The following is a 22,053-nucleotide window of genomic DNA, read 5'->3' on the forward strand; positions in this document are numbered from 1 at the left end:
TATTAGTTTATATCAAAATAAGATTTTGCTAAGGTAACTGTTTAAGGTTTCTTTATAATTTTTATTCTAATTCATGAGGTAAACAATGAATAATTAATCAAACCATAGGTTTTATAATTCAGCCAGAGAATCTTAAGAATAATTGGTGATTCTTTTGTTATTTGTTTTTGTAAAATTGTTACTTTCAGTAATTATATATTAATACTTCTAGAAGTAATACAGTCTCAAGACACTTTTTAGCATGTGTAGGTATACCAGCAGATTAGGCATGTAAATTGAAATGTCTGTTGACTATCTCTACTAGTTAGATGACTATAGGTTTTTAAAAAGGCTGTAATTTTAGTTAATAACTTTACGTGAAGTGATCCATCTAATAAACTTTTCTGTTGGAAGAGGGAGACTTATTAAATAGTGCTTTGAATTTTGTGCTGTAGCAGTTAATAAATCGCAAGTATCTAACAGGTATTTGCTATACTGAAAGAACCTAATTGAGTGCTATTTATATTAGAGGAGAGGACACGAGAGAGCTAAATGAATGTCCTGTAATCAAAGAAGGACAACCATGTTTCAATTTGTTTCAGACATCTTAATCACCTAATAAAATCATAGGAATTTCTAAACCATCGATAACAACAGACTGTATAAAAAAATGAATCAAAGAAACTGTAAGTTACCATTTTTGAGTTCCTACTATGTAAGAGGAATTGTGCTAGACAATTTGCATCATCATCATATCTCAGTGCTTCCAGGCACAAGCTACCTCTCTTCTTTCCTGCTGGGGTCTAAGTTCTTTTCTTCTTGCTACTGCACTTCAGAGAATTGTGTGCTGTTATTTCACTTAAGGAAACTGTAGTTCCTGGACTAAGCAGTGTGTAGGATATTGAATTGGAAAAGCCATACTCCCCTTTAACTTTGCAAGTTTCAAGATCTACAAAATGGGAATATGGGGGTGCCCGGATAGCTCAGTCACTTGAGCATCTGACTCTTGATTTCGGCTCAGATCATGATCCTGGGGTTGTAGGATTGAGCCCCACCTCTGGCTCTGCATGGATTGTGGATCCTGCTTAAGATTCTCTCTCTCTCTTTCCCTCCGCCCCTTTCCCCTGCTTGCGCACACTCACTCTCTCAAATTAAAAAAAAAAAGAAAAAATGGGAATATGATTTCTAGAAGAATATTAAGTTTTAATAAAAGTGATTCACAACTTATTTACTATGTTAGAAAGTATTTATAGTTATATAATTTGCATTTTCTTGAGTTGAATAAATTTTGAGAGCCAGTTTGTCTTTGATTGCTGTCCTAGGTTAACTAGGTAAACATATTTCAGAGTTTTGGCCATTTATTTAGTATACTATTCCTAAAATTAAACTCAAAACTCATTACCTGGAAAGATGATTCACCTTTGTAACCTATATATTGATGTGGTGAGCTAAAGTATGAGTTAATGTGGTTGTTCCATATGGCCATTTCTACTTTTTCTAGAAAACAGGACCACCTCAGAAGGAAGTCAGATTCTAGTTACAAACATGTTGCAAGTACGTTTAAAAACTCTACTCCTCTTGGGGCACCTGGGTGGCTCAGTTGGTTAAGCGGCCGACTTCAGTTCAGGTCGTGATCTTGCAGTTCGTGGATTCAAACCCTGCATCCGGCTCTGTACTGACAGCAACGTGGAGCTTGCTTTGGATTCTGTATCTCCTGCTCTCTCTGCCCCTCCCTCTGTATCTCTGCCCCTCCCCCACTCCTGCTCTTTTGTCTCTCAAAATTAGATAAACATTAAAAATTTTTTTAATAAAAAATAAAAACTCTACTCCTTATTCTGTCTTTTTATTGTAATTATGTAGTAAATCTAAATGTATACATTTATACATACAGAAATATATATGTATGTGTATATAGATTTATGTTAACATCTGCACTATTAAAATGAAAAGCATAAACAAACTTGGGCCATAATGGTTAATTCAGAAACAAGTACTAATTCAAGAGGCTAACTGTATTATGAATTATCGTTGACAAAAAGTACACACAACTTGTTGATTTATTCCTTAAATGTTGTCCTCTTGATAATTTTTAGCAACAACTTTATAAATAACTGCGATTTATTCTGTTTCTGTTAGAAAAAGCACATTTTTATATTACCTGAGTCTGTAGATTAGCATTTTAAAACTTCTCACAGATTTTCAACCTTTCATAGACAAAATACATACATAAAATAGACACCGTTTCTATCTGTATGTATTTTACACAATTTCACATTAACAAAGCAATGCACAGAAGTGGACTTACTTTCTTATATCACCAATAAGATTGATGATATCATAAGTAAAAGGTGTTACCATACTAATTGCCATAAGTAGTTGTTTTATAACAATTAGTTGTGTAAATATACGAATAAAGTTATATAAATAGTACTCCAGCTGGGGCAGGAGTGAGGAGAAGGGATTAGGGTAGGATACAACAAGAGATTTCATCTGTTTCTGTTACTTTTCTTCTCTTAAACATAAAATCATATGTAGTAAAATGTTAGCATTTATTAAAATATGAGCAAAGGAAACATAAGTATTAATTTTAAATATTTCATATTTTAAAAAACACCATGTGGCAGTTGATTAAAATAAGTCAAAATGAGGTGCCTGGGTGGCTCTGTCAGTTAAGCGTCTGATTCTTGGTTTCAGCTCACATCATGATCTCACAGTTCACAGGTTTGAGCCCCGCATTGGGCTCCACACTGACAGTATGGAACATGTTTGGGATTCTTTATCTCTTCCTCTCTCTCTGCCTCTCCCCCACTTACACATGCTCTCTCTCTCCCTCCCTCTCTCTCTCTCTGTCTCAAAATAAATAAATTTTAAAAAGGTAGAAATTATTTTTTAAAAAGTTAAAAAAAAGTAAGTCAAAATGTCCAATCAACTATGTTTTTAAAAAGTAATAAAGGTGGGGCACCTGGATGGCTCAGTTGGTTAAGTTTCTGACTCGATTTCAGCTCAGGTCATGATCTCATGGTTCGTGAGTTTGAGCCCCGCACTGGCTCTGTGGTGATAGCCTGAAGCCTGCTTGGGATTCTCTGTCTCCCTCTCTCTGCCCCTGCCCAGCTCTCTCTCATGCATGTGCTCTTCTCTCTGTCAAAATAAATAAATAAACATTTAGAAAGGTAATAAAGGTATGAGCTATATAGGACGCTTGGTGAACTTATTTTTGGCATAAGTGAGGGTACCTTATCTTTTCATTCATAAATGCAAGTAGATGTCCATCAGTAGCATTTATTTAGCCCACTGAGGTAAAACTCATTCCCCCCCATGTCATTCCGTCATGAAAAGGTGTTACTGTCAATTAAATTTAATCAGAAAATAAATGAGAAAGCACCTCAAAGTGCCAGGACTATACAGGCATATTCTAGATATCACTCATACACACATGCACACACACACATATTATAATACGGGTTTTGGAATCTCAAGGATCTAATTTGAATCTCATTACTATCATTTCTATCATATAGACAGAATTTTGTGGAAGTTAAATAAATTTGTAATATTGCCCCTGTGAATAGACATCGATACCAACTTTTTCTTAAGGTTATTAGTAGTAAATATGTAAAATGCTTAACATTACCTAACAATTAGTGGTCATTCAGTAAACATTGACTTTTCTCCCACATGTGTATCATGTGTTCATTTGTTCATTTGTATAATGTGTATCATGTGTTCATTTGTTCATGTGTTCACTTGTTAATAAGGTTTTAAAAAATAGATCTTATTTTTATAGAAATAAGGTTTTTAAACTTATTTTGCTTTTTTCTTTCCATTCTCGTCCAGTCTGTGTTTTACCTTATTTTGAATTTTTGCCTGTCAGCCAAGATAGAGCCGCTTTTGGGGCATGGTATTTACATTCTGACTTATTCTTTCATGTTGACACTCTCAATAGGAGCCCTTGTCTATAAAACAGACATTGATAGAATATGATGAGTCATAGGGAGAACAGACATTTCCCAAAGGGATGTTCTGAAAGGTGACTATTTAAGAGTTCTTCCTCGAATTCTCTTCCTTTTTTTTTTTTTTTTTTTTTTTTTTTTTTTAAGTGAAGTGATACATTTGCATGATCGGGTATCAAAACTGCTGGTAGGGCAATGTATGACTTACCTTCTGTTTTTTGCTTAGACACTTTGTTTTGTCTGCAGTTGAATCCAGTATCTACTCTAATACAGACCCAGATGTAAAATCTGATTAATTATATTACAAGATTTTAATGATACAAATACTATTTTCTTTCCCCTTTTTGGTCTCCTAGTCTAAAACAAAGAAATGTGAAGACATTGGACTAGAGTTGGCAGGAGTACCTTTATTATTTAACCTAAATATATTAAAGTGTATTATATGATAAAGCATTGAGGTGACCTTCAAATAGCATCCTTCAGACTTGTTCTTTTTAATTCTTATCTAAGTTAATATAGTGATAATCTCTGTTTTTGTCTTAACATTCCCTTTCAAGTAGTAAAATGATTGTCTTCCCCCCCCCCCCCCCCATACTTCTTGGAGTTTTTGACATTGTGATAAATATAGTTATCAGCTAGTGTAAGTACTCCCCTTTGTGTTTAATCTACTTGAGGTAAAGGATTTGTTCTGGGCTTTAGTCTCTTCATCCAGTAGTGACCAGTGATGCTGCCCGGTAGTACTGAAATCACTGGATCATAGAAAGCATCTTTCTTTTCCAATAGGAAATGATTTAAAAAAAATTGCAGGGGCGCCCGTGACTCAGTGACACGTCCAACTCTTGGTTTCGGTTCAGGTTGTGATCTCATGGTTCGTGAGTTCAAGCCCCAGGTTGGGCTCTGCACTGACAGCGAGGAGTCTGCTTGGGGTTCTCTCTCTCTCTCCACCCCACCCCCCCCTCTGCCCCTCCACTGCTTACTTTCTCTCTCTTCTCAAAATAAATAAATAAACTTAAAAAAATTTTTTTAATAAAAATGAAAAAACCTCCACCAAATTCATAATATATACCTAGTACATGTCTTACACCATGCTTAGATATATTTAAAATATTGCTATAAATGTCAGGACACTTACAATTTTTCTAAACATTTTATTTTTCAGGAAACATTTTATTTATTTATTTATTTTTAACGTTTTATTTATTTTTGAGACAGGGAGAGACAGCATGAACAGGGGAGGGTCAGAGAGAGGGAGACACAGAATCTGAAACAGGCTCCAGGCTCTGAGCTGTAAGCACAGAGCCCGACGCGGGGCTCGAACTCACGGACCGCGAGATCATGACCTGAGCCGAAGTCGGCCGCTTAACCGACTGAGCCACCCAGGCGCCCCTGGGAAACATTCTTTAATAAATATTTTGTGAATATATTAATGTCACTCTGTCAAGGTAAAAATAATTATTTTAGGAGAATTTAGATTAAAAATAGAATAATTATTGTGTGGTATTAGAACCCTGACTGGCAATTTCTTGGCCTGGGGAAGAAAAAGATGGTGTCCAATAAATCAGTAACAAACATTTCAGCTTCAGCAACAGTGCTAATTATTTTTTTAAAATAGAGTCTCTAGGATCAAAAATTTATGTAGTTTAAAAGTGAAAATTGGTAACTTTTTTTTAGGGGTATAAAGAAGTATGTGAAAGTTGGCCTGAGAAATGAAAAGATTCTTTTTCTGCTAAAATACAGATTATGTCTTTCTGCTTGAGTGTATTGGTCAGAGCATATTCTCTTCTACTCTATAAGAGAATTTGGGTAAAGGCACAGCCTAAAAACATCTAAGAAAGAGAGCATTCTGGCTTATGGATTAGATTGCATTAGTAAACAGGAGAACAAATTGGTGAATATGAGTTAACAAAAATTTTGGATAAGAAATTTTTCCACATGGCATTTATTTGGATGTTGATAATTTAATTTTTTTTTAAGTTTGTTTTAAAACATTGCTTATTGTGGCATGTAAACTTATGTTGGGTGGGAAAAGTACAAATGGGAAATTGAAATTGTTAAACATGTAAATTAAATGATCAACCCTACAATTTTTGTTTTTTGCTTTTGCTTTTGGTAAAGTAATCTGGATTGCTTATTTTATATGCTGGGATGCTAGTTGTTTTTTCTATTAATACACTTAACTTGCATTCTAGCTTCGCCATTCAGAGACAGGCATCGTGTGGTGGGTTGTGTGACAGTGTCTGTCAATAGTGAAGACAAATAGTGCCAGAGACACTTAACCCATCCAATCTCACCCAGGGTATAGGTCGGTCTCGTTTTCAGACTTCTTCATAAGTCTTTTTTTCTTTCTTTCTTTCTTCCTTCCTTCCTTTCTTTTTTTGTTTCTAAATAGTGGATTGATACTGATTGAAACTAAAAACTCTTTGTAAAGTTTTAAACTTTACATTAATACTATAAGAAGAAGAAGAAGAAAAGTAGAAAATGAAGGTTGGCATGTAAGGTGTTGACAAAGCAGGTTTGCAGCCACTTTGTGTGTTCTAGATTTTTCAATCCCTTAGCAACATGAATCTTGGCCTTATAATTTTTTTCTCTTGATATCTTTCTTCTTTGATCTGAAATTTTGTCCTTGTATCTGGTGACTTTTATCAGGCAAGATGTTTAGATTTGAAGTCTTTGTTACCAGAAAGAAAAATGAAATACTTAAAAAGGATAACTAAGGTTGAACAATAAGTGTTTTAGACCAGAAATATCTGGATTGTTTTTTAAGATTATTTTCTGAACAGTCAGTGGTTTACTCCTTCTCCGTTCCACTATTGGTTCACTTAAGCACACTTGCAAAATTTTATGGCTTTTGTTTTCATGACATTTTTAGGCAGCTCAACTGATTTTGCCTGGATGTTGGAAAGTTATAAAATATATGTGCATATTTAAATGCTAAAGGATCACATTTTCATCTTGGAAGCTCAGTTAAATGTCATTTCTGTCACATCTTTTAAATTAGTCAAAGGTATTTGTTTCTTTTAGGGACTTTAAAGAATGTTTCCAGTTTCAAAGCTTTCTATAAAAGTGTAGTTAGTTCCATATAAAGTGTCATGTCTTTTTTTATGGTATTTTAAGCACTAAAATGATATAGTAATTAAAATAATTTCTAGTTCACAAATCTAAAACTAATAATTCTTAATTTCAAAACTTAGTTTAAGCAAGGAATATATAAAATCTACACGAGTTTCTATATGTGGTAGCATTTAAAAGTCCCATTTTCATCTTTCTCATCAAACTAATAATACTTATAAATTCTAGGGTATCTGGGAAGGCATTATCTGCCACTCTTTTTATCCCAGCTACTTTGAATACTCATAGTGAACCTTAATGATTCCATTGGTTCTTAAAAGCATATAAGAATATACAATTTCAGTTCACCATCATTACTGGCATTTGGCCTGGTAATTGGCTCATGCTAATAATAGAATTGTTAGATGTAGACATAGAACACTATGTATGTGATAACTTCACTTACACATTTTAGAATTAATCTATTCTGAGATTGTAAATGCCTTTTAGTAAATATAGAAGTGGGTTTTCCCTTTGGTTTACCATGCTCTCTAGTCACAGAAAATGTTACAGAAAAATAAAATTCCCCTAGATTCAAAGATAATTTTTTCATAAAAGAAAAAACGAATAATAAAAATTTATTCATGTGTTACTTAGGTAAGAGAATAAGTTTAAGAAAAAAATTTAAAAACTTACAACTTTATGAAGGATTGGTAAGGGATTTAAAGAACAAATAAAATTATAAAGGCATACAATAGAAATACATTGTGACTATTCTGCTTAGTGAGAAAATAAAACCAGTTAATAAAATTTTTTATGTTGGAATTTTTTATTTTTAATATGTAGCAGTGAAACATTGTACATTCCTAACAGATAAAAATGGAGACTCAAAACCAAAAAAGAAGGAGAGGTAATTAGCATATTTTGTTTATAACAACTTAAAAAAGAATATATAGATGAGGCAGGATTACATTAGCATTTTAGTTCTACAGAATGTCAATTAAGCTGTTTCTTGACATTTAATGATTTAGTAACTGAAAAGTCTTTGTAGATATTTTAAGTACATTTACAGTATTCCCAGGAATGTTTTTTAGTGCTTTTCTGGGACTGCTTGGAAATGAGAAATTTGTGTTTAGAAATCTAAAGTGTTTTTAATATCACTTATGCATTTTTAATAGATAATATTAAGGATTTTTTATTCTTAGTTTATGGATTGATACACAAGTAGATAATAGGGCTTATATATAGTTTCACGAAAGAGTTATTAGCACTGGGGCACACCTGGCTGTCTCAGTCGGTGGAGCATGCAACTCTTGATCTCGGGGTTGTGAGTTCGAGCCCCACATTGGAGGTAGAGATTACTTAAAAGTAAAATCTTTAAAAAAAAAAAAAAAAAAAAAAAGAATAGTTATTAGCACACTCTTTGTAGAAATAGCGAATAGTTACCTCTAAACTCTTAAGTTACTTCTAAACCCTTCCCTGGTATCAGGTAATGCCTTTATAGTAATAATATAAACACTTTGAGTAGTACATCCTTTTTTTTAAAACCTGATGTGTGTATCATGGGCACATTGGTACATTTGTTGGCCAATATAATTTTAGTATAATTCAACATATGTATCAAATATTGGCTTCCAATTAATTTAATAAAAAAGTTGAATTTTTACAGGTCTTGATCTCAGGGTCATGAGTTCAAGCCGAATTTTGGGCTCCACGCTGGATGTGGAGCCTACTCAAAGAAAAAAAAAGTTGAATTTTTACTACATGCAAAACACTATGTTAGATTATTGGGAGGGTCTAAGAAAGATGTCTATGTTCTCAAGAGGCCCATAGTGAGGCCCATATTTCTCCACTTCACCCCTTCATTTGGCAACATTATTACACTTAGGTGATCCCTTGCTAACCAGAATGTAACATCTTTATGTGAAGATTTTATACACCATTATCATGATCATCAAAGTAACACTGATATTGTTATAAAGAGTTTTATAGTTTAAAAAAATTGTCTTGTTAGAGTCTTAAAATGAGTAGAATCTTTGTAATTTAGACTCAAACTGAGATAGCTTTAAAAAGTAATACTATTTTTAAATTAGAGAATGCTTACTGCTGTCTTGTGACAGAGTTTATGTTTTCAGTTTCATAGTTTTGTGCTAATGAACTTTTTTATTTAATAAGTATGTCCAGGAAACTGCAGGTAAAACATAAAAATTATATGTTAGGTGCCCAAGGAAAATGTATAGAATATTTTAATTTATGTAGGGTATGAGATCACAGTTTGGCATACCTGTCCCAGAACAGACGTTTATGTATGATTATATCAATTGGGTTTTATAACCATGACTGTTTTGATAAGATTTGCAAGATAAAATCATATATACCTGTAGAGCAATGCTAGGTAATGTCTTGCATATTAAATTCATAAATATCATATGACTTGCTTTTGAGTTCATGATTGCTTTTCACCGGTACTTTCCATCTGTCATGGACAGGGATCCCTGAGATGTTCATATTCTGCATTCTCATGTGCATGGTACTTAGATTCAAAGAGGGGTGGTGGCGGGCGGTGGGGGGAAGCTTCGTAGAAATACACGTTCACGGCATTCATGCTGCATGTTTTGTGTGTTCCACTGCAAATACTGCATGCTGCCTACTTTTATTTCTCTGAAGATGAAGAACAGAGGACATTATACACACACACAAATTTAGTTTCAATTTTGCCAATAGTTGGAACAGATGGAGGAATGTTATACATAATACCTTTTCTATTTTTTAATGATTTTTATTGTATTTTTCCAAAAAAAACCAAGAAAAAAAACTTGTTAACTTAAACCCAAAGTGGCTACAAATCAGCTCCTAAACTATCACTGACATTAGCATCTAGATTTTGTAGTTTTTACAAATCTTTTAAAGTATTTATTTACTAAGAAAACATTGCATTAATGCATGATACAAAATTGATAAATTTTTCTTTAAATTGGAATGCAGTTTAAAGTGACTGAATTTTCCAATTTCAGCTACTGCATTTGACAAGGATACAAACTGGAAAATGGAACTGGTATCATCTTACTGCTCTAGGTTCTTTGACTTATGGTAGTTGGGAAAAATATTACCATGTGGCATTATGTAGATTACATCATTAATGGCTAATATTAATTACTGTGCTCTTCAGCTTTGACAGCAGTGAAAAATTATGGGTGAATTTAGCGATTTCAAATAATTTAAGTGTTCTGGTACATGTTTTTAAGAATGATCTTTGGCACTTGGCTTTTGATTATCTGAACATTGGCATTCTTAACATTTCACTCTGTACATTGTAATTAATAAGAATGTTGCAATTCCAATAACTGCCCATCACAGTTTTAAGTTTTATCCTACCACTTTAGCACAGTGGCATACTTGGCTATAGATAAAAACTAATTTTAGCTTTAAACATATATTTTAGTTCTCCGTATTAAATTAAATGTTATTATGTATTTTTAGTTTTGTGTGTGTATGATTATCAACCTTTCTATATCTTATACAAGATCAAACGGTATTTCTAAAATTTTAGAACTAAAAACGTCCAACCTTAACGTTATTAGTATGCCTCTGAGGCTGTGCTGTTAAGGGTTAAAGTAGTATTATTTTTCAACAAGCTGTTCTGCCAGTTGCCACCCATTTTGAAAAGGTCTATTTAAATCTTTTTTGCTAGATGTAATAAATAAATGGCTTTTACAAAAAACCTTCCCCAAGACTAGAATTTTTTTTTGTTTAAACCTCTTTTTTGTTAGACTTCGGTCAATAAAAGTTACTGTTACTCATATTAAGAAATTCCCTAAATGGTTAAAATCAAGCAGGCCCTTTAAAGAGAGGTGTATTGGATAGTGGTAACCAATTGCTGAGTGTGTAATTAAGGATGTTGTAAGAAATATCCATCCAGTAATCAGTCCTTACTCTGCTTTTCATTCTGCCATAAAGGATGGATTTATTTATTTTAGAGATCATGGTTTTGAACTGCCATTTCTAACTTCTGGATACCCTCAGTGGTTAACTTCCTTATTTTCCACAGCCCAGCATATTCCAAATCAAACTTTTTTCACTTTAATTCTAGATTTTACAATAATCATAGTGATGGTACCAGTTCCATTTTGCCTCCAATTCAGTTGATTATATATTTTTTCTATTTATTTCTCATTTTATAATTGATATCTGGAATAATCAGCAGCTCTTTTCTCATTTATTTTCTCATATTTTTATTCCAGGATTTGCCTCTGAAGCAGGGAGTGTCTGCATTAAAAATGACCTGTAGTTCTCTGCTTCATAGGTTAGAAACTTATTTTAATATTTTGTGGCTAAGCACAGTCCCACTTTTCAAATTCTATAATAAATTATTTAATTGGCATTGAATGTGGACCACAAGCTTATATTTCATATTGGGGTTTTCTTTATTATTTTAAATGATTAAAATTCAACAGAATATCCAGCTGAGGCAATAAAAGCTTTATTCTTGCTTTACAGCTTTAAACATTAAATTAGATTTTTTAAAATCTATCAATTCTAACACAAGTAAAATATTGCTATTTGGGCATTTTTTAAAATTGCGTTTTTTAGGCTTTGTATTGCTTGAAGCATTTATATTCTAAAACTTAACCAAATTCCAACTATTCATTTTGGGGAAAAACAATCAGTTCACAAATCACATTTTCAATGGGACTGCTAGCCAGCATAGGTGAAAACATGTATAGTGTATTTACTCTTAAATTGTACACCGCAGATGCTTCTTCAGCTCCCTCCTCTTCCTCCATGGGCGGTGCTTGCAGCTCCTTTACCACCTCTTCCAGCCCTACCATTTATTCTACCTCAGTCACCGACAGCAAGGCTATGCAAGTGGAGAGCTGCTCCTCAGCCTTGGGGGTAAGTAACAGAGGGGTAAGTGAAAAGCAGTTAACCAGTAACACAGTTCAGCAGCATCCATCAACACCGAAGAGGCACACAGTCTTGTACATCTCACCACCACCTGAGGACTTGCTGGATAACAGTCGGATGTCCTGCCAGGATGAGGGGTGTGGATTGGAATCAGAGCAGAGCTGCAGTATGTGGATGGAGGATTCCCCCTCCAACTTCAGTAACATGAGCACCAGTTCCTACAATGATAACACTGAGGTACCTCGTAAATCACGAAAACGAAATCCAAAGCAGAGGCCGGGGGTCAAACGACGAGATTGTGAAGAATCTAATATGGATATATTTGATGCCGACAGTGCCAAAGCACCTCACTATGTGCTTTCTCAGCTTACCACGGACAACAAAGGCAACTCAAAAGCAGGAAATGGGTTGGTATTCACATTTTTTAAAGTTTTATCACCATTGTGCAAAACAAGCAAGAAAAATAAATCATTCCCCACTTTTTGTAATTGCTCAGCTTAAGTTTGAATATAAAAGCAAATACTGATTTTATCATTGAAATACATGAAAATTCGAACTTAAAATTACCAAGTTTCGCTAGAGAAAAACATATTAATAGATTTTAGCAATAGGTATCTTATTATGAGTATGGTTAAGTAGTAGAAAATAATCTGTTTTGACATAATTTTTAAATTTCAAATGGATTCATATTTTAAAAGGATTTAAAAATATTTTTACTCAAATAACTAGCAGTGTAATGGCTGTAGTTAAACAACTTCAACACATTCAAAAAGGGCTAGTTTGTGTTCTTTCATGTTGTCTCCCCATATGGTTCGACCCATTTCCATATCTGTAAGGGTTTGACTTTCTCTTTTATTTGATGAAAACAAGAAAAAGCTGCATTGATTCTTGTATTTATTTTAAGCTTTTTCTTTAATACATTCTCCTGACCTTTAAAAAAAATAAATAGATCACTAATTTTTTTCCCCTGTGATTCTGGGTTTATGTATTGAAAGCATGATAGAACAGGATCATGGTACATATTTGAGTTCTCATTCATCTCTGCCAGTCTGCAGCACCCACTATAAATATATTTGTAAATAAATATATTTCAATTGCTATATTATAGAATATTTATTGCTACAGTATAGAATACTATGACTTATTTTTAACTTTTTAAAATTCTTTTAGTACTTTTATTATATTTAATTGCTAGACTTTTAGTTACATTTTCCTATTACATTCAATATAATTTTGACCAAATTTAATTCAGTGGATTTTAAGAGATTACTTTTTGGGGAGGCAGATTATGGTCCTTTAGTTGACCCAGAATCTCCTACAATTTCAGGTTGTTACAAAGAGTGATGCAGAAGCTTTTGGTTGGTTTACTACTTGATGACATCATTCTTATCTTTTAAGTTAGTAATCTGGTTGACTATTATGGAGAGTATTCTTAATGTATATTTAACTTGTTCTTAAATGTTCTCTCAGTACATTTTTAAGCAATATCTACCATTTAAGCATAATTATTTTATATTATTTTCTTCTCTACTCTCACTTAAAACCCCTTTGGAGTGAGGTAGTTAAATAAAAATAAACATTTAAATGTTTTTTCTTTTTAGGAAGTCCAGATTAAAAATTTATCTAAAAGAAAACAAGACTAACCTTTTCCTAAAATGTTACCATTAGAGCTAATTTCAAAACATACTTGTAGAACTAGTAGCTATAGAATAATGCTCTGAAATGTAGTAGCACAGATTTAAAAGGCTCATGTATATCTGTCATTAAATACGAGCATGCGTTTATTTGGGTTTCAATGCAAAAGGTTTTTTGGTTTTTTTGTTTTTTTAAGTTCCAAAAGAGAGATTTTCATTGTTATACTGAAATAAACATTAAAGGTCCAAATGAAGAACAAATAGAATTATGACATAGGGTTAGTCAACACATATCATTTGCAGTTCCTGTTAAGAGAGATCTTGACCTACATCTTTTCTGCTTCTGCTTTTGTATGATAGATATATCTTAGAAATGATTTGAGGTTACCCAGGGAAAGTATAATAACATTTGTCGAGACAAAATCTCTCATGAAATAATTCATGGAACAGAAACTCATCAAGCAGCAGAAGAAATGTCCAGCTTCTTAGGTAATGGAAAAATATTTGACACTGGCAAATAGAAGTGGTGGAAGAAGTTTAAATTTTGAATAGATAAGAACTATATCAAGGAAAGGATAAAGCAATATGTAAATATATTGAAACATAGGCTTTTGAAAGCAGTTATTAAGAGGATCTCAAGCTAAAGTCCTATACTCTTCAATAAGAAAGGCATTAGAAACATGAAAGAAATTCAGAAATCTTTTGAGGGATAAGGTATATATAGCCTTAGATATCATAATGTGCCATAAATTTACAATTTATATAATACTGAATTGTAGGAAATGTACTCTGAAATATGTTATAAACAGCAGTTTATTGATCTTCAAGATGGAAATAGCATTTTTGTATAATTAAGGTATTATATAAGAGAGTTTATTAAAAAACAAAGTCACTTAAAAAAAAAATTACTCAGTATTTAAACATTCCATAGCCACGTTCTTAAATTCTTCAACTAAATGTTCTGAGCATCAGTAGGCTTATGTTTTTTCTAGATAGTCCTGAAAATTAAGGTATAATGTAATGTGAAACTCCTTTTAGGCATTTTGTAGTGTAAATTATTTTTTTGTGTGACAGACAACTAGAAGGATACATAGCACATAGGAATTAGAATGCCATTTTAAGGGGCGCCTGGGTGGCTCAGTCGGTTAAGCGTCCGACTTCAGCTCAGGTCACGATCTCACAGCTCGTGAGTTCGAGCCCCGCATCAGACTCTGTGCTGACAGCTCAGAGCCTGGAGCCTGCTTCGGATTCTGTGTCTCCCTCTCTCTCTGACCCTCCCCTGCTCATGCTCTGTCTCTCTCTGTCTCAAAAATAAATAAAACATTAAAAAAAAAATAAAAAAAAAAAAAAGAATGCCATTTTAAGACTTCTGAATAGAATATAATAAGACAAAGGACTTCGCTTTTTGGATGCCATTTAGAAGTAAAATCCCATACAATTAACTGTAAGCCATTGTGCCTTAAAAATTACTAATTTCACTGACTTCTTTTCTAAGAATTAGTTGACATTTTCATTGTTGTACATGTCTGAAGATCTAAATATATATGTATTCCATCTGTACATTTAAGCCTTAGAGAATAAAAGTAGTTTTAAGGGCTTTTAAAAGTATCATTTCAAAAATTGTTTAGTTACATGGACTATTCTTTAAGCCATAATGTGTATACTGTGTCAACTCACTCATTAGTCTTCATCCCAAATGAAATATTTTGTTTTACTAAAATAAAAAAACTTGTTTTTATCTGTTTATCCTCATCAATACTAGCTTGGCTAGCTTAAGTGAATATAAAAACTGTATCTTGCCAAATTCATTGGTATGCTAAATTTTCCTTATAATTCGAGCTAAAGTTTTCCCTTTTCTATTATAAAATTAATAGATATTAATTACAAACATGCAGAAAAATAGAAGAAAATAAATAACCTATAATTTAGTCACTCGATACAACTCCTATTAGTATTTTACTATATTTTCTTTTGGTCCTTTTCATTGAATATTTAGGGGGTGTTTTTACATAGTTTCAGTAAGTGAATATTTTTGCTTTGAATTTAAAAATAAATATAAAATGATACAATTGTAGAGTTTCATATGTAAGGGACTGCACATTGTATTGAGAGCACATGTTTGAATTTCTACCTAGAATGATGAACAGAAAAATAGGATTTGTTGCCCATTGTTCCAGTTTCAACTCAGTACTTTGATTCATAGAATGTATTCTTTCAGGGCCTTTTAAATGACTTACACGGGTAATCTTTGACTTAAGTATGTGAAACTTACATGAATGGCATTCCTTGGCCAGGAATCCGAGGATCCAGTCTTCTTCATCTTGATATTATAGGAACTCTTTTTATTCTGCTTTCTTTTCTTTGTCCCTTTCTTTTTCCTATTTGCAACAACAACTATTTTTTCAGCACCTGCAGCTTCAGGAATTGTGCAAGGTTCAGGGAATGTGAAAACAATGGAGCACAGTACCAGCCCTCAGAACTCTCCCACTTACCTAGTCAGTCTTACTTCATATTTCTTCTCTTCTCCATCCTTCTGTCCCTTTCCTCACTATGAGGTTCATCTCAGTGCCTGGTTTCATTGAGAGTACAGCATTTCTTCTTTTTGTTATTGATAATAGAGGCAACAACTTAGAGCTGGAGGGTTAAACATTAGGGGCAGGTTTAAGGCTTCTTAGCCACTGTTGCTCTTCTTTGTTTGAAATCATAACATTCCTCCTGGGATCTGTTTGCTTTTGGAGATTTTGTCCATAGTCATCTCTTAGCTCCTGTATTTTCAATGTGAGGCATACAGAAAGCAGTATAGGCCCTGACTCTATTTTAAAATGTACATGGGTAATTTTAAATCTGTTTTAAAACTAATAGTATTGTTTTATATTTATTTTATCACATATTTGCAGTGCTTCAAATGAAAGGTATTGACCTAAAGTCCTAACCACCGGTTGAAATATTTTTCTTTGAACATACATTCCACACAGCAAATGAATGATAAACAAATAGATATTAGAAATACAATTTTAAAAAATAGATTGCCTATCTGTAAAGGCCAGATTATAAAGATTTTATATGCTAAGGGCTTTAATTATTTAATCATAACTAAAAACACCGTGAAAAATTGTACTTCTAGGAAAGATTGGTTAGAGTAAATCTGATTTCCCAATAAAAATTGGATCACTGATTTTTTATTATAATTTTTTCAGAAAAATTGTACTGAAAAAGATATCCCCCAAAAATGTATGCTACATGTACTTTAGATTGTTTTTTAAGGCCTTCATTTCTTTTTGCTGCCCCCCTTTTCTTTTGCATTGCAAGTCTGATTAGAAAATAATGGCAGTTAATCTTATAGTTTTATATTACACTCACATATATGTGTAATTTTTTAAATTTGTTTTGACTGAAGTGCATTGTGAAAGGTTATAGTGACATTCGCTATTCTCTTACCTGTTATTTTTCTGTTCATTAACATTCATTCTTCCTCCATTCCTCCTATCACACATAGGTGTTGTCTTCCCTGTCCAATTTACTTTATTTTTGCATTGTATAGTTAAATTTTATTTAAAAGTTTAAAAAGATACTTTGCTTATGGAATGTGTCTTCCCTTAGGCTGTGTTTTATTTTGTCGTTAGGATTATCAGTTGTTTTTAATGACACTGCCTTTTCTGTTCCTTCCTTTACCTTAGATGACTTTTGTAAAAAAAAAAAAAAAACAAACAAAAACCAAAAAACTTCTTCTTGATACTCTTTCTGTGTTGTGCTTTGACTTCTCAGAACATTGGAAAACCAAAAAGGCAGTGGAGTAAAGAAGAGCCCTATGTTGTGCGGACAGTATCCTGTTAAAAGTGAGGGAAAGGAGCTGAAGATAGTTGTACAGCCTGAGACCCAGCACCGAGCTCGGTACCTGACTGAAGGTAGCCGTGGCTCAGTAAAGGATAGAACACAGCAAGGCTTTCCTACAGTAAAGGTACTTATTTTATTTAGCAAAAGAATTTTCTCCAGTTTTGCTTACTAGTTATTTTGTTTTTAACTGGCAAAAGCTGCCTAAAATAAATGGTAGAATTACCGTATATAATGGAAATTAAAGCAAGTCCGACTGAATCATAAGCCCAGTATTGTTACCTTAATTTGATTTTTAGTTTAGATGAAAGGGGAAGTGAGAATGTGTTCCCAGTAATATTTGGAATTTATGAATTACGTTCCCCTTATATTTGACATTGGTAGCAACTATATTCACTTCTTCCCAAACTTAGTATTTAAGAAGAAATTTTAAAGTGAATTCATTTAAAGTGAAATATTGTAGAAATTAGTATGGACTTGGAAAATAAGGTTTTTGAGATGGCTAAAGGAATCAGGACTATTCATTTCAGAAAAGAATTAGTTGATAGATAATTCAAATCTTCAGTTTGAGAAATAGGATATTAACTGATTCTTCATCTTTTCAGAATTTAGACTAAAAGAAAAAAGGGGCTTAAATTTCAGCCCCTGGGAAACTTTGTTACAAAGAATATTTCTCTTTGAAGATAAACCAAAAAGGAGTGAGTGGGGGATGTTTAACAAGTGTTCCTACCCCTTGTAAAACATTAAACGTAGGAATTTTGACTAGTCACGTGGTAAATTCTTGTTAAACACAGTTTGTGTAGATGTAATGTTAGTATTTACTTGGCTTGCTTTTCATTTTAAATTTTAATGGAATAATGGTAGAAATTTAGGATCAGGAAATCTATCCATGGTCATTAATAAGGTTGGTTAATAGTCCCACGTACAGTGTCACTCCTATCCCTCTGGTACTCGTCACACCAACCCCATCCTCATTCCCCCAGACTCAGAAGAAATAATAGGTAAATGATAAGTTTAAGTCATGCTTTTTATAAATATTTGTTTGACCAGACATTTTGATAGGTTGGTTAGTATTTTTAACCCATATTGATCTGACTTTAAGTTAGGCTTTGGTTAAGTACTCTCTGGTCAGAAGTATTATTAGATTAATTATCTCTGATAGGGAGTGAATTGACCTTAAAAGTTTATCTATTCAGTCATTCAACAAATAAGCACCCCTCTATGTGCCAGACACTGTTCTAGGTACTGCTAGTGGTTTAGGTAGATTGCTTCTTTGTCTATTTATTTCCCTCATGATATCGTTTCACAGAGATATTGCTATACTGGGTTACAAAAGATGTATGAATCTTTTAAAGTACTTTGGTGTACATTGTACAAGTTATTTTGTGATTTTATGCATTCTATATTAGTAGCTTCAGTGTTTAACTATAAACCTGAACAAAAATCAGCATTGGAAAGATTTGTTCCCAAATGCTATTTTATTTATTCATTCTTCAACAAATTATAAATTATAATTTATGAAAGCATGTTAGAGACCTGTAAGGATCCATAGATCCTGGTTTGAACTAACACTTTTTCAAACCATAATGTTTTGGCCCAGAATTTCATGAGGTTGTGGATATGCATCTAACCTATGCAAATGAGTTACATTTCCTTATTATTTATATAGCTGTACTTCAAATACTTTTCTATTCAAATAGTTTTAAAAGAGTAAAAATTCAGTATGTGTACACATTTGATGATGATGATGATGATGATGATGATGCCACTAACATAGTTTAATGAATTTTCCGTTAGTAGTGATGGTAAATTTTGAGTAACCCACATGCTTTGGCAGTCCATAAATTTATAAATACATAAAGGACTGTGTATTCATTTGCATCTGGTTGTACAAATTAATTGTAAATGACAATTTATCATTAAACATATAACATTTTAATCAAAATGTGATTATTACAGGATTAAAACTTATAATTTCCTGTACAAACTTAGCCAATTCTCCTCTTTATGAAAATATTTTACTTTTGGTTTTCTTGAGGATTTAAATTATTTCTTTACTGTTATCTAGTTATAAATGTAGAACTTGGTCTTAAATGTTTGATTTGACAATTAGATTATTTGAAATGCTAATTAGTCTTTATGTTCTATGTTATCTCACTCCAGCTGGAGGGCCATAATGAGCCAGTAGTGTTGCAAGTGTTTGTGGGCAATGACTCTGGTCGAGTGAAACCACATGGATTTTATCAGGCCTGCAGGGTAACTGGGCGAAATACAACTCCCTGTAAAGAGGTGGACATTGAAGGCACTACTGTTATAGAAGTTGGCCTTGATCCAAGCAACAACATGACATTGGCGTAAGTACTTAGTAAAAATTTTTTCAGTATACATTACACTTTTGCAGTGGGCAGGAAAAAAATTTTAGTTTCTAATGTAAAAAAAAGAAGATTTTGAGTATTTTATTAAAATGTTTTAAACATTACAAATAAAAACGTAGATTAATGCAGAATGGTAATTGGTCAAAATGAGCTCTTTTCCCTTTGCCATAGAATTCCTATGATGAAAGGCAAGGAAATAAAAGCCAGGTGGAATAATGGCTTTTTTGGAAATAATATGGACTAATTTGTTGGGACTAATAAAAGTAACATTAAAAATAAAAACTACAAACCATTTGATTTGTTCTCCTAAATTCTTAGTATTTGCATTAGAAAACTATTTGACAGAGACCTTTCATGGTACCTTGACCCATCCTGATGTGGAAAAGCATGTTGCTGTTCTAAATTCACCTTCTATTTTTGTTTTCCTATATTAAAAAAGAATGTACTGGGAGTATGTTTTTTTCCCCGTCATATGCATTTTCATTGCCTAAAAAATATGAGGTGTTAATAATTTAAATTAAAACATTTTTTTAAGCCTTTTGTCAAGGGGTTTTATCCTAAATTTGAAACCATAACAGCAGCAAATATATTGATAAGGGGTAGACTTATGTTGTAATTATTTGTATTGAAATAGCTAATGACATTTCTCTATTTAATTTTCAGTTTCCTTTTGAAAGCCATTTTGAGTAATAAGAGGTTAATTGGAAAAGAAAATTTTTGAAAAATAGTAGACTTTTTTAACTTTTGAAAATTATAAAAATATATATAGTGGAAGAAAGGAAGGGAATTACTGTTTATAAAAATAGTACTTATTCATTATAAGTGTTTTGTAACCTTGCTTTCACTTACCATCAGCATTTTCCATATAGTAAATATTTTTTGGCATATATTTTAATGGCTATGTAGTGTTCTGTTCTTTTGGGGACAGTTTGCTAGTGTGTTTTTGTTTTTGTTTTAAGTAAAATTCATCCCTTCTATTTTAATATCTGAATTAGCTACAAAAATAAAGAGGCTACATTTATCTATCTATTTATGTATTTCAAGTTTATTTATTTTGAGAGAGAGAGCAAGCATGCAAATGGGGAAGGGGCAGAATTAGAGGGGAGAAGAGGGAATCCCAAGCAGGCTCCATACCACCAGCACAGAGCCTGATGTCTGGCTTGAACTCAAGAACCCAATACCATGACCCGAGCTGAAATCAGATGCTTAACTGACAGCCACCCAGACACCCCCATTTATTTTCTAAAAACAGTGATTGGGATGCCTGGCTGGCTCAGTCAGTAGAATATATGACTCTTAATCTCAGGGTCATGAGTTTGAGCCCCATGTTGAGCATACTTTAAAAATAAATAAATTAAAATTAAAATTAAAAAATGGCTAGGGTGCCTGGGTGGCTCAGTCAGTTAGGTATAGGGCTCTTGATTTTGCCTGGGATCATGATCTCGTGGTCGTGAGATCAGGCATATGTGGGGCTCTGTGCTGGGTGTGGAGCCTGCTTGGGATTCTCTCCCTCTCTTTCTGCCCCTCCCTTGCTTGCAAGGTCTCTTTGTCTCTCAAAAAAAAAAAAGGCAAAAGTATCTCTTGTAAGCTATTACTTACGTTCCAATTTTGAAATAGTGATTTTACTTTACTACTTTTTGCATTATTGTAAATGAAAAGTTGTCAAGGTTAAGAATTATGAATATTCAGAATTTACCCTTCTGTATTTTTTGAATTTGGAACGTTATGATTGTATTACACATTCAAAAAATTAATAATTAGCAAATTTTTTAAAAAAGAAACTTATTTGGTTAAGAATATTGTGCTATTTATATAACAGAAAATATTGGTTAATGTATTTTTTTCTGTGTCAGGGTGGACTGCGTAGGGATATTGAAATTGAGGAATGCTGATGTTGAAGCCAGAATAGGAATTGCTGGTTCCAAGAAAAAAAGCACTCGTGCAAGATTGGTTTTTAGAGTTAATATCACAAGGAAAGATGGCTCCACTTTGACACTGCAAACACCCTCCTCTCCGATTTTATGTAGTAAGTAAGAAAATACATATCAAGTTTTTTTTGTTTTGTTTTCTATTAATTTTCAGACATAGCTAAATTTCAGATGTTTTAAAGACTGTAGCTTATAATGGTGCAAAATTTGAAGCATTTTAAAAGTTGTAGTCAGGTTTCCTAGACTATAGGTGGATAATATCAAGTAAAATTGAGAAGATATGTAGCATTTTGTAGTTCCCTATAATTATCCCATACTACTTTTAAAGGTAATTTGAGGGGACCTGGCTGGCTCAGGTGCTAGAGCATGTGACTCTTGATCTCAGGGTCGTGAGTTCAAGCCC

General features: G+C 32.9%; 1 protein-coding gene across 10 annotated transcripts in view; it reads left to right on the plus strand.

Annotated features, from left to right (window-relative positions):
* NFAT5 (nuclear factor of activated T cells 5) overlaps positions 1 to 22,053 on the plus strand; it is a 115,910-nt gene that overhangs the window by 49,220 nt on the left and 44,637 nt on the right. For 4 of the 10 annotated variants that reach the window (XM_058706950.1, XM_058706951.1, XM_058706953.1 and 1 more), the window contains 4 exons: positions 11,731 to 12,289; positions 17,282 to 17,474; positions 19,511 to 19,701; positions 21,576 to 21,748. In XM_058706950.1, the coding sequence (XP_058562933.1) occupies positions 11,731 to 12,289; positions 17,282 to 17,474; positions 19,511 to 19,701; positions 21,576 to 21,748 (1,116 nt within the window). Of the gene's footprint in view, positions 1 to 6,212; positions 6,232 to 11,218; positions 11,281 to 11,730; positions 12,290 to 17,281; positions 17,475 to 19,510; positions 19,702 to 21,575; positions 21,749 to 22,053 lie in introns of those variants that run through there. The other 6 variants (XM_058706957.1, XM_058706960.1, XM_058706956.1 and 3 more) reach the window with 5 other exon arrangements.

Source organism: Neofelis nebulosa, chromosome 17, assembly GCF_028018385.1.
Source record: "Neofelis nebulosa isolate mNeoNeb1 chromosome 17, mNeoNeb1.pri, whole genome shotgun sequence".
Classification (NCBI taxonomy): domain Eukaryota; kingdom Metazoa; phylum Chordata; class Mammalia; order Carnivora; family Felidae; genus Neofelis; species Neofelis nebulosa.